Source organism: Rhamphochromis longiceps, linkage group LG8 (assembly GCF_057381845.1).
Source record: "Rhamphochromis longiceps isolate RC_006_pf linkage group LG8, R_longiceps_female_GT1.1, whole genome shotgun sequence".
Lineage (NCBI taxonomy): Eukaryota > Metazoa > Chordata > Actinopteri > Cichliformes > Cichlidae > Rhamphochromis > Rhamphochromis longiceps.
Genome location: NC_140564.1, coordinates 2,069,739 through 2,082,825, shown reverse-complemented (window position 1 = coordinate 2,082,825; position 13,087 = coordinate 2,069,739). Strand labels below are relative to the sequence as shown.

Sequence of the window (13,087 nt, the reverse complement as noted above, 5' to 3'; positions counted from 1 at the left end):
TTACTTTCACACAAAGGCATGTGCTGTGATGCTCACACCTCTGATGAAGTCTCACAGTGTCAGTACTGATAAATGATCAGAACTATAATATTTCTGACTGTCTGAGGCTAAATCCAATCAAATCGGGACCTCGTGAATTGGAATCAAATGGATTATAGAAATCAGTGACGATACCCAGCCCTAGTGAGCAGCCTAGGCCCGGCAGAAGTGGAGGTAGCTGTGGGTAATAGTAAAGATGAAAAGAACTATTGATAACTTTTTGTTAAGGCCTGATCCGTCTGAAGTTCATAGCCAGCTCTGACACGGAGCCATCAATCTCTGAGCGTTGAAAAAGCACAGTGTATCCAGAAAACACATTACAGTATATGCTGCGATAAATGCACTGCCCAAGTGTCCCCTCTAACACTGCCTTTCAGCAGCAGGCAGCAGCAAACAGGTCGTCAGAGGCCGATGTGATGATTAAGTTTGACATTGTCTACAATATTGCCAAAGAGTGCCAACGCTCTTTAAGCACAAGCACTTTTTCAGTAACTTATCTTTCTTGTAGAAATGTGCTCCAAACAAAGAACTTTGTGTTGACAAGATTGTTAGTTAACCATTTACAAATTAATAGTGTCTGTATGGACAGCAATTTCCCCCCAAAAAGTGCACATGTAAAACTGTGGTTTTAAGCAATGTGGTTGAAAAATTTGGGTGCGCCTAACTGGTGCTGGTGCGTCTCAGAAAAAAAGAAAGACGCACCAGTGCAACCACAGCAAAAGGTTAGTCTAGAGCCCTGGTGTGGCAGATAAGTTAGACAGGAATTACAGGACTCTTTGCTTTCTGAGAACTGCAGTTTGCTCCACCTTCTGAAATGATGAAATAAGCCGTCTATCAGGTGACACAGTTGTCTGTGGGCACTGAGAACTGGCTAACATCTGCTAAATGAATTTAGAATATAACACTCATGGGGAGTGTAATAGTCTAGCTTAGTTATAGCACAGAGGCTAACAGTAGCCTGGCTAACAATAGGCAGATTTCCACACATAGTCAGACCCTCTCTGCACGCTCACTTTGAGACAGCAAAATTTACCTGAAGAATTCTAGAAAACAAAAGCACAGCACAGGGTTGAGACAGCTTTGTTAAGAATAAACTTATATGGAGGACGGGGCTGTGGCCCCCCCACACCCTCTAGCAGATCATTACATGAAGGAACCTTTTAAAAACAAGCGCGTCCATGCTCACAGGTGTACACACGGGTGATCACACCCACAAACTACACCCTTTTTGGCTCCTACCTCAAAGCACACTGTGTTCTGTTGATCTTACGTGCTGCACAATAATGTTTAATATTTAGTATTTACTGTCATATTCCCATAGATCATTGTGATGTTGTTTATTGTATTACTCTTGTTCTCTTCTGCTTGTTTTCTTTTTTCTTTCTCAGCAGGTGACCCAGGTGATTGATATATGCATTTTTTTTCTCTGCCCGTTCTGTTGGTTTTTGTCTTTTGCCCTTCTCCCCCGTCCCTCTTCTCAGCTGTTTCTCTTTCCCTCTTTCTTTCTCCCCTTCTTTCCTCCAGTCAAGTCTGTCCCATGTTCAGTAAGTGAAAATAAAATAAACAATAAAAGGTGAATCAAATGGACCATTACGGCAAGGCTGGGATGGTCAGTTTGGTAAAGTAAATCCGTTGGGCATCTTTCTTTGCCTTTAGACAATAATTCTGATGCAAAAGAGCCAAACAGGACAGGCCAAAAAAAAAAAAAAAAGAATAAACTTATAAAAGTTTAATAACTAGATTTACTCATCACTTCTACAAAAATAAATACATTCTGGTCTATATTTACACACATGTATTGCTTAATCTGTGTAGCGGACCACCAGGGGACTCCACTCACACCCAGCGAGAAGGGAAATGGGAAGAATGATGTTTCTGGGTTCTAAGGGATGTTTTGCCTCCTTGTGAAATCAGTTTAGTAAGCTGAGAATAAAGTTGGAGAGAAATGTGACGAGCTCTTGCGTCGTCCTTACATACCTCCACACCTGGATATTAGGGATGCAAAAAAAGAGTAGTTCTGAATATCTCTAAAGATTTGTTAGCTTAACAACCTTGAATGTTTGTTCCTGCTTGCTTTGATTTGACCTTCCGCTGTTGTGTGGAGAGTGCGCAATAGTTAGCAATAGAAGAGTCATTGTTTGGAAGTACTTGCTTCTCATTGGGTGAACACAGAGATAGAGCTGATCTTAATTTCTTTCATTCAAATACAAGCAATGAGAAAGAATGTTAAACAATCGTTTTTATATCCAAACACGTGCCTTAGTTGACTTTTTTGAGTGCAGGCCGGTCAGCCTTTAATCATCCCATTCTTCATCCATTATTTGTCTCGACTCAGCCAATGTGGTTGTGTTGGTCGCTCTGGCACAAACAGCACACACAAACTGGTCCCACAAGTGTCCATGCAGCGCTCAGCATAGCGGTCTCTACATCTGTACTCCTTGACCCTGTGATCCAACTGCTGTAGGCAGAATCTGGACTCAGTGCTGAACATAACATCCCTCCACTTTTTCAGCTTCCAGTGGCATGTTGCTGACACCAGTGCAAACAGGCCTGAGTAGGAAGGGCAGTCATGGCAGGCCTCCTGGCAGCCCTGTGAGGCCAAAGATTGGCTCAGTGTAGTCTGTTCTGGATTGTCTGACTGTGGGCCATATTGTCCTGCAATCCTTGACTGCAAATCTGTAGAAGACTGCCTACAGGTCCCAAGTACTGACACAGGGAGGAAATTATCTTCTTGGGACGCAAACGTCACAGCCTGTCCCTGACATCTCCCATTGGAACTTGACCTTTAATTTGTAGATGGTACTAGGGCTCACTCCAAATAATGCAGCAACTTATTTGTTGGAAGAAAATATTGAAGTTGCCCTGTGGCATTCGCCCTATCCACATCAGTCAAACGTGGCAGACACCACCTGACCGCTGTAGCAGGGTCCATGCTCATAGATCCTGACAGTCAGGCACCTGATTGTCAGCCCATGAGGTACTAGAAGCTCAAAACATGAGCCAAAAATTTGCTGTTTTGTAGTGGCAGAGAAGAGCTGGCAATTTTTTTATGGGACCAACCCACAAATGTGTCCCTGTTAATAAAATAAACAGGCTTTCCAACAGTGTAAGATTTAATGCCAAGAAGCATCGTTACAGCAAAGACATAATTGGTCAAACACACTTATTTTTACATGTCAAAATGACGCCAGGAAGAGGACGTTCAGTACTAAAGGTCACGGAGTAAAAATAAACATCACAATTAGGTATTTACATAATCTGCCATTAATCAAATAACAGCATGAAAGGTAATAATTTCAGACTCTACATGGCCACACAAAAGCCCGAGCAGCGGTGGAAAACATTTCTTTTGAACATTTATACAAGTAACCAGGTGCCTCAGCTTACTGGCTAACAAGGATTGTTTATGTTCTGTATATCATGTCCCAGTCTCGGTAATGGAACTAATAGACTAACTGCAGCTTTCTTATAAGAGGTATTTATGTACAATTAGCTCACCTTAAATTGTAGGTGAAATAAATAAAGGTGAATATTAACGCACATTCACACCACTGCCCCAAAGTGCCGCCTTCCTCTTTTCCGTTTACAGATTTAATCCTTAAAACCATTTTTAAGGCTCGCGCAGCCGTGTTTGTACCTAACCGCGTGCGGGATGCAGGTGGGACTGTTCTTGGAAATGGCAGGAGTTGGCAAATATGTTTGAAGTTAGCGTAAATACAACCGGAAATGATGAATGTTGTAGCTGTATTTAGGCTTAAAACAAATTGTTTAATTAATGATAAACTACAGCAGGAAATACAATGAAATCTGAAATTTTTATTAGACTTATTACTATGGACTTTCTTATTTTGAAATACGACACCGGAAGTTGTTTTAAATGCGTATTCGTTTATTATACGGGTCAACAACTGCTGCTTTACCAGAAAGCAGAAGGTGATCAAGTAACGTAATTTGGCGATGTGACATGTATGTCAGCCAACCTGCGTACGGTTGAAAAGTTTTCAGTGTGTGTTGTCCGCTGTTTTAAATGGTGCTGCGGTAAGGAGTGCTGCAGTCTTGTAAAAGGTGAGTTATAGTCGGAGCAGTTAACTACTTGTAGCGCATGAGAGCGAAGTTTTGGTGGAGCTGCAAGCTTCCCTACTTTGCTAGCTAGTAGCTTACCTTTTCTAGCCTGCTAAAGTAATAGAGCGTTGGCCACACCGAAATAACGAAGCCAACGTAAACTCAACACCTTTTCATTCACTATAGTCGCATCTGTTCAGCAACACTCGCGCCATATTTACGGTTTCAGGCTTCAGCGAGCCGCTTTGAATGTACACTTAAGTTAGCAAGCTAAGCTATCTGTTAAACTTCCCTGTTCCGCTCGCTAGTCAAGTGCCAAGGATGTAAACATATGGCTCTGTCGATACCACCGCTGTTCTCCGCTCAGTTTGACTCTTGTTTTTATTTTTTAAACACACGCTTTGGTTCATTATCTTGTCGTCCACGTCACATTGGTTGGTAATACAAGGCAATGCCTCAGTGATAAATTAGTCATATGTTTCTTAGAAAGTTCCAGTCAGACTGATTTGGGGGTGTGAGCTCATATTGTTTACATCAAAGATGTTTTTCTTTTTTAATGTTGTCATTTTCTTTGAGGAAAATTGGAATCGTAGTTTTTACGTATTTTTCGGGAATGCATGCCCCAGAGTTGTTAACAGCTCATCTGCATAGCTCATAAAAACTGTCTGATTAGCAGTTTCATGGTCAGATAAGGCCTGTTCCTTTGTTGTGCCAAAAACTGATTTCCAACGTTTTTTTTTCCATGTGTGATGTCTTTACTTATGTTGGTAAGTAGACTTAAGTAAACAGGATTTACAAAGTAGTTATATATAAAATTGAAAAATTACCTGTTCTTTAAGTGTTTTTGTGTATTATTTCACCCATATTATACATTTGGCCATCTAAAATATCTTTAGAGAAGTATTGTTATATTTGTTGCAATTTCTGACAGACCTACCTTGGAAAAAGTCATTTTTAATGTCAATGAGACTTTTATTTTTTTTAACTGAGTAAATAAAGGATGTATAAAAGCCAGTCTGCCAAAAACTGATTGTGCCTACTTCATATCATTCATGAGGGATACATTTGACACATATTTCATATGTTGTAGGCCAACAAAATATTTTTAGCAGTTTAAATATGGGCAGTCACTTACCGGGAATCATTTTTTGGCAGTAGATCACTTTTTGACACAACACCTTCATTTGGTCGCTATATAAGGTAACCCATATCTGGAGTTGAATGCACTTTTGAACTTGCTTTTCGTATCTTTACATTGGTACTTTTAATTTGAAGTCCAAACATTTGTCAGTGCAAGTGAAGGAGCCCATCATTAGGGAGAATGAAGAACAGATAAACCTATGAGAAAGGCAGATAAAACTTTAAGAGTGGCCAAATCAGCGATCTGGTAAATTCTTAAAAAAAATAAATGTATTTGGCACCTCAGCGAATGGCCTGGAAGGCCTGTGTGGAAAATCATCATGTATTTTTTTTTTTAATACATTAAAAAAAAAAAATCATCATTTCCGTCACACTTAAAGGTCCCTTTTTACTCCTGAGATGGGAAGATCTAAGATTAATTTTGGTTTAAACATTATTTATTTTCTGTCAGAGGTTGAACATGAACATACATAAATCAACTGTAATGTATTACTACTGTATTTTAAATAAATAACAGCGGTGTATGTATAATAAACAAAATTATTTATTGTGATTAGGCAAAAGTTTCATGTGTTTCAGAAGAACACCAATGAACCGGAAAACGGAGTATTTTGGTCTGTTCCAATAAAATAAAGTAGCTATTAAACAAAAAATCTGATAGTGTATTGTTTTTGGTGTAAAAACAGCTAGTTTGAAGTTGCTGGGGAACAATTCCACAAATAGATAAAGGAGGAAAAAGAACATATTTTGTCTCCTCAGTAGAAGATCAATAACTCTTTAAACATAAACAAAACAGACACTCCAGTTAGGGCTGGGCCATATTATACCGTTCACGGTAATACCGGTATAATGTTAGGCAACGATAGGAAAATGAAATATCGCGATAGAATATGAGTAAAACGCGCATACGCAGTGCCTTTGTTTTCATACGCACATGGCCGATTGTTGAGTGAAACAGATGAACCAGAATTGGTTTGTAAAAATGGTGCAACTTCCGTGATGTGGAACTGGTTTGGTGTTTGTCCGTCAGATACACGACAAAGCACATTTTTTTGCAGAACATGCAAGCGGCCGTCGTTATTGTCGTATTTGTCGGACTAAGATGCTCTTAAATCTGGGAGTAATCTGGGTCCTAAACTCCGTATATTTGACTTCAGGTCAAACAACACTGCAGCATCACTGAGAGTTAAAAACTGTCTAAATTATTTCATCTTTAATAAAACGATCAGCATTGCTGCTTTACCAGGTGTAACTATGAAGTTTAACTTCCAGGCATCCATGAAAACAAAAGTTATTACATTTAACAGAGTTAGAAGTTAGCAGGAAGCTAGCGGAAGTTAGCTCGCTAGTTTCGCTAGTTACCTAAGCATGATATAGCATGTTCTGACTGAGAGATTTCTGAAAAAAATCAAACGTACACCTCTGCTATCACTTCCAACATAAATGAAGACAGGAAACTAAACAGCAGTGACGTTTGTAGGGTTACTGAAGTTGGGCTAGCTGGTATATAATGATGTGCTACCTGATCGCTAGCGACACAGCTATGTTAGCATAACATAAACAGTGAAGCTGGAGGACGAACACTAACACTTTTCCACTTATAAAAGTTAACGTTAAAGTTCCTAATAGTTAGAGACAAATGCAATCGCATGGCAGGATGCTGTAAACGGACCAAACTTCAGTCAGGAGAACAACTGAGATAATCCATCCACAATACAAGGTTAGTCATTAATATACTGCAACAACATGGGAATAGAGCAGAATTCATTCATTAATAAATCAATGGTACAGAAGTGGAGGAAGCAAGAAGAATGAGTTTAATAAAGTTTGATTTATCTGACTGCTTTGTTTCGCTTAATGTGCCTTATAATCCCGTGCACCTTATGGTCCGAAAAATACGTACTGCACACTGCAGTTTAATGTTGCAAAGCACCTCTTTTTAACTTCAGTGGATATTATACATGGTTATGCTCAGGATATGTCAGCCCATTTCTACTGGAAATGCCTTTTGGTTAAACTTTCAGCAAGGAATTTGCATTTGCACTGTTAAATTTTTATAAAGCTTTAATGTACATAAAAACCAGCTTCTTGTTTAAGTAAAAATAAATGGAAGGTTGTCTTTTTGCGCTAGTAATGTTGTGGAGTTGTATTTTGTCTCGCATCAATTATATCGTCAGTTATATCGTTATCGCAAATTTTCAAATATATATCATGATAAATATTTTTGGCCATATCGCCCTGCTCTAACTCCAGTTATTCTCCAAGGGGAACAGAGAGAACATAAAGTGTGGTTAATGACGTGGGCAGTGAGACTCTCATATGGATCCAATGTTGTAGTGAAAACAGCTGTTCAGCAGCGTCTCTAGCCTCCATGTGTGTGGGGAAAAGCCCAGTGAGAGAAATGTTAATGATCACAGAGCTACGCAGGTCAGTTACTTTAATGAGCTGCATAAAGCCGATGTTTGCGATTCTTGTCTTATAACGGCGTTACCTGGCTTTGGGGAAACAAACTTCAGTCCTAACATACCACTGTGTAGCAGCCCAAACATTAGGAACATTAGCTGCCGGTTGCTCCTCCTCCACTCTCACAGGGCTCCAATTCTACTTCAAACACATGAATGATTTGTGCAGCACTATTGTCGTTGGGCTTTCATGTTGTCTGTCAAAATAGGGATGGGATGGGCTCTATTGACTATATATATTGACCATGTTTTCTGAATAATTATTTGGTTTTATCACCCAGGTCTAGACACTGGCATGAATGTGAATACAGAACATTTACAACAAGGTGCAAACCACTGGTTACACTCAAGAACAGGAAGGGTGGATGCTACTAGATTACTTGTATAATGCAAATGGATAAGCATAGCAAAGCATACCACAACAGCAACGTAAGGGTGTCTAAGAAATGTGATATTCTCCCATGGCCAAGTCAGCCACCTGATCTCAACCCAGTAGCGCATACTTTTCAGTTACTGTGGTCCAAAGTGAGGGCAGAGAGACCTACAGACAAGCACAGACTGGAAGTGGCTGCAGGCCTGACAGAGCATCTCAGAGACTAAGCACTTGATGTCCATGGGGCTTAGGGTAGTCACTGACTGCTTGTTCACCCAAGTAATGAACCTCATCTTCAGTATTAGCGTGCTTGTTTGTCAAAGCGTTTTACTTTTTATCCTCTGGAAGTTGGAACTCTTATAAAAATACTTTTGTCAAACCCCCTTGAGTGACTCAAGTGCAGTCTTTCAGTCTGCACTTGAGTCACGTCATAATTGTTTGATTTAAAGTCCACTGCTACAGTGTACAGAGGCAAAATAACATGGAATGTATTATTGTCCAACTTATGGACTTAACTCATATTATTTGTAGGATATATTTTTTGCATTTCATTGTGTGAAAATCAGTAACGTATCTGTCATATGGCATCAGCTGATATTGTTTGCCTAGTGTTGCTCGCCCGGTCCTCTTCTGTCATTATTGTGTGAATGCCGTGATCACCAGTTTTGCTTCCCGGGCTGAGCCATGTTTTAGCTCAGTGAGATGAGCAGCTGTTCTCAGAGTGGGAGGCCGGGGTTCAAATCCCGCTTATGGCAACATTTTTTTCAGTTAATAGTTCAACCTTTTCAGATCTTTTCAACGAGAATGTCAGCTTCTTCACCACTTTTCAGCATAATTTTCAGTGTTTTCACCTCTTTTCAGCACAAATTCCAGATTATTCAGCTAATATCAGCACAAACGTCAGATTCTTTACCTCTTTTCAGTTTCTTCAGCTCTTTTCAGAAGTTTGATTTCCTTGAGCTCTTTACAGCCGAAAGTTTAAATGTTCAACTCTTTTTCAGCACAAATTTCAGTCACTTCTTCTCTTTTCAGCAGTTTTCAGCTTCTTCACCTCTATTCAGCATAAAGTTCAACAACTTCACCTCTTTTCAGCAGAAATCTCAGCCTCTTCTTCTCTTTTCAGTATAATTTTCAGGTTCTTCATCTCTTTTTTTGCTGAACATTCTGCTTCTTCACCTCTTCTGAGCACCATTTAGCTTCTTCCGCACAGTGCACATTTTTTCTCTCATCATATCTTTGTTTGAGACTAGAACTGGTTTGGCTCAATGGGTTGAGCAGCCGCCGTGAGATTTGGTGGCAAAGGTTCGAATCCTACATGTGACATTTGCTGCACATCTTCCCTGCTTGCATGTACTCTGCTTTATTGACGCTGCTTGGTGTACCCTTTCAAAGACAGCCATTTTCAGCAAAGACTCCAGCTTCTACACAGTGTTTTTTCAGCAGGTTCTCCTTCTGCTGTTTTCAGATTCCACTACACGGCATTCACACAGCAGTTTTCGCAGGAAATGCAACTTTTTCTAGTTCTTTGTTCTTCTACCATATTCTAGTTGTTCCAACCTTTGCTGGTTAACTCCTCCCTCAGTTTTCAGCCGATATTCACCATTCAAACTTTAAACTGTTCTGCTCCTTCTGCTAATGCCTGCTATATCTTTTGGTGCTCATAACTTTTATACTTTTTGAGATATTAAGCTTTTTATGCCATTTTTTTGGCCCATTTTGCTGAATGGGACCACATTATCAGTTAACACTTCAACTGTTTAAACTCTTTTCCACACATTTTTCAGCTTTTTCACCTCTTTTTAGCAAAATTTTCAAAAGTTCCAGCTTCTTCAACTGTTCTCAGCACAAACTTCAGGTTCTTTACCTCTTTTCAGCAAAAAAATTCTGCTGGTTCACCTCTTTTCAGAACAATTTTTAGCTTTTTTTCACCTCTTTTTAGCACAATATTTAGTCTCTTCTGCTCTTTTCAACACGATTTTCAGGTTCCTTATCTCATCTTTTTGCTGAACATTCAGCATTTTCACCTCTTTTCAGCATAATTTAGCTTCTTCTGCACAGTGCACATTTTTTTTCTCTCATCATGTCTTTGGTTGAGACCAGAACTGGTTTGGCGCAGTCGGATGCGCAGCTGCCGTGAGATCTGGTAGCAAGGGTTCGAGTCCTACATGTGACAGATGCTGCACATCTTCCCTGCTTGCATGTAATCTGCTTTCTTGACACTCTTCATTGTACCCTTTCACATACAGCCATCTTCAGCAAGCATTTCTGCTTCTACACCTCTTTTCAGCAGATAATTCTGCTTTTCAGCTGTTTTCAGCAGATTCCACTACACGGCATTCACACTGCATTTTCGCAGGAAATGCAACTTTTTCTAGTTGCTAATTGCTGTTCTTTTCACTCTGTCTAATCTGCTGACCTGGCCTTTTTTCCTCCTGTGTTCCTGGATTCACAGGATAACCATGGCAATGTGGATCCAGGCCCAGCAGCTGCAGGGTGATGCCTTGCACCAGATGCAGGCCTTGTACGGCCAGCACTTCCCCATTGAGGTGCGGCACTACCTGGCCCAGTGGATTGAAAGCCAACTCTGGTATGCAGAATTACACCAGTCTCTTTCCAGTCCTGCCCAACTTTATTTAGATGGCACATTTAAAACGGCAATATTAACCAACGTCATGTACATAAAATAGGGTCACACACACGATACTCAGTAAATAAATAAATAAAAACTAACTGTAATCAGTGTGTTTCTGTGTGTGTTTATATAACAAACCAGACCTGGATCAGTGAGTGGTGTTGGTGAAGGCTGTGCATTCTATTAACAGTTTAAAAACAATGGTACCGTTCACAGGGACTCAGTGGAGTTGGATAACCCAGCAGAGGAAACCAAAGCCAAGCGTCTGTTGGATAATCTGGTGGCCGAGCTCCAAAAGAAAGCCCAGGTCCAGGGAGGAGAGGACGGCTTTCTGCTCAAGATCAAGCTAGGTCACTATGCTAGCCAGCTAAAGGTACGTGTTGGCTACAAGAAAAATGATGGTGTGTTACTACTGGAACCTTTGTCCCAACATTTCCCTCATATATTTTGTGTAAACTTGTGCTGATGTTGTTTAGTTTTTATACAAGCACATCTCCACAGCTCAGATCTAGACCCTGGGTCGTGTTTATTAAACTTCAGTCTTTTCTAATACGGCTGAGGAGAAGCCCTCAGATTTTCTTGTCTACATGTGTGTTTGGGTTGCAGAACATTTAGCTTCTTTCCTGTCGGTTTGTCTTTTTTCATTAATGTTAATCTAATGTTCTGATGTGTGCCGGGTGGCGGCCAGGAGCGGAGGCCCTGGCGGACTGACCCCCGGCTGCCAAGACTGGCAATAGGGACATGGAATGTCACCTCTCTGGTGGGGAAGGAGCCTGAGTTAGTGCGTGAGGTTGAGAGGTACCGGCTAGATATAGTCGGGCTCACCTCTACGCATGGCTTGGGCTCTAGAACCAGTCTCCTGGAGAGGGGCTGGACTCTGTCTCAGTCTGGAGTTGCCCCTGGTGAGAGGCGGCGGGCTGGGGTGGGTATTCTAATATCCCCTCGGCTTGCTGCCGGTACGTTGGGGTTTTTCCCGGTGGACGAGAGGGTTTGTTCTCTGCGCCTTAGGGTCGGGGAACGGGTCCTGACTGTCATCTGCGCTTATGCGCCGAGTGGCAGTTCGGAGTACCCAGCCTTCTTAGAGTCCCTGGGGGGGGTGCTGGAAGGTGCTCCACCTGGAGACTCTGTTGTCCTGCTGGGAGACTTCAATGCTCACGTGGGTAACGACAGCGAGACCTGGAGGGGCGTGAACCCAAGCGGTGCTTTGTTATTGGACTTCTGTGCTAATCACAGTTTGGCCATAACGAACACCCGGTTCGAACATAAGAGTGTCCATAAGTGCACGTGGCACCAGGATGCTCTAGGCCGTAGGTCGATGATCGATTTTGTAATCGTATCACCAGTCCTGCGACCATATGTTCTGGACACTCGGGTAAAGAGAGGGGCTGAGCTGTCAACTGATCACCACCTGGTGGTGAGTTGGATCAGGTGGCGGGGGAGGACGCTGGACAGACCTGGTGCACCTAAACGCGTAGTGAGGGTGTGCTGGGAACGTCTAGCAGAGGCCCCAGTCCGCGAGATCTTCAACGCACACCTCCGGCAGAGCTTCAACAGCATTCCGAGGGAGACTGGGGACATTGAGTCTGAATGGACCATGTTCAGCGTCTCCATTGCCGAAGCTGCTGCATTGAGCTGCGGCCGCAAGGTGGTTGGTGCCTGCCGTGGTGGTAATCCCCGAACCAAATGGTGGACACCAGAGGTGAAGGGAGCCACCAGGCTGAAGAAGGAGTCCTATCGGGCTTGGTTAGCCTGTGGGACTCCGGAGGCAGCCGACAGGTATCGACAGGCCAAGCGGAATGCGGCTGGGGCAGTGGCTGAAGCAAAAACTCGGGTGTGGGAGGAGTTCGGAGAGGCCATGGAAAAAGACTTTCGGACTGCCTCGAAGAGATTCTGGCAAACCGCCAGGCGTCTCAGGAGGGGAAAGCGGTGCTCTACCTGCACTGTGTATAGTGCTGGTGGAGCGCTGCTGACGTCGACTGAGAAAATTGTTATGCGGCGGAAGGAATACTTCGAGGACCTCCTTAATCCCACTGACACGTCTTCCGAGGAGGAAGCAGAGTCTGGGGATGAGGGGAATGACCTGCCAATTTCCGGGGGTGAGGTCACTGAGGCAGTTAAACAACTCCTTGGTGGCAGAGCCCCTGGTGTTGATGAGGTCCGCCCCGAGTTGTAGGGCTGTCCTGGTTGACACGCCTCTGCAATGTTGCGTGGAGATCAGGGGCAGTACCTGTGGACTGGCAGACCGGGGTGGTGGTCCCCATCTTTAAGAAGGGGGACCGGAGGGTGTGTTCCAACTACAGGGGGATCACACTCCTCAGCCTCCCTGGAAAAGTCTATGCCAGGGTGCTGGAAAGGAGAGTTTGTCCGCTAGTCGAACCT

At 42.5% G+C, this 13,087-nt stretch overlaps 1 protein-coding gene across 2 annotated transcripts in view; it reads left to right on the top strand.

Moving 5' to 3' along the window:
- Window positions 1–3,932: 3,932 nt before the first annotated feature.
- Window positions 3,933–13,087, top strand: part of LOC146662870 (signal transducer and activator of transcription 5B-like) — a 50,381-nt gene continuing 41,226 nt past the window's right edge. Inside the window, exons 1-3 of one of the 2 annotated variants that reach the window (XM_085415438.1) lie at window positions 3,933–4,104; window positions 10,529–10,663; window positions 10,925–11,081. In XM_085415438.1, coding sequence (XP_085271564.1) covers window positions 10,536–10,663; window positions 10,925–11,081 — 285 coding nt within the window. In that variant the 5' untranslated portion in view covers window positions 3,933–4,104; window positions 10,529–10,535. The remainder of the gene's footprint in view (window positions 4,105–10,528; window positions 10,664–10,924; window positions 11,082–13,087) is intronic. The other variant, XM_085415439.1, reaches the window with a different exon arrangement.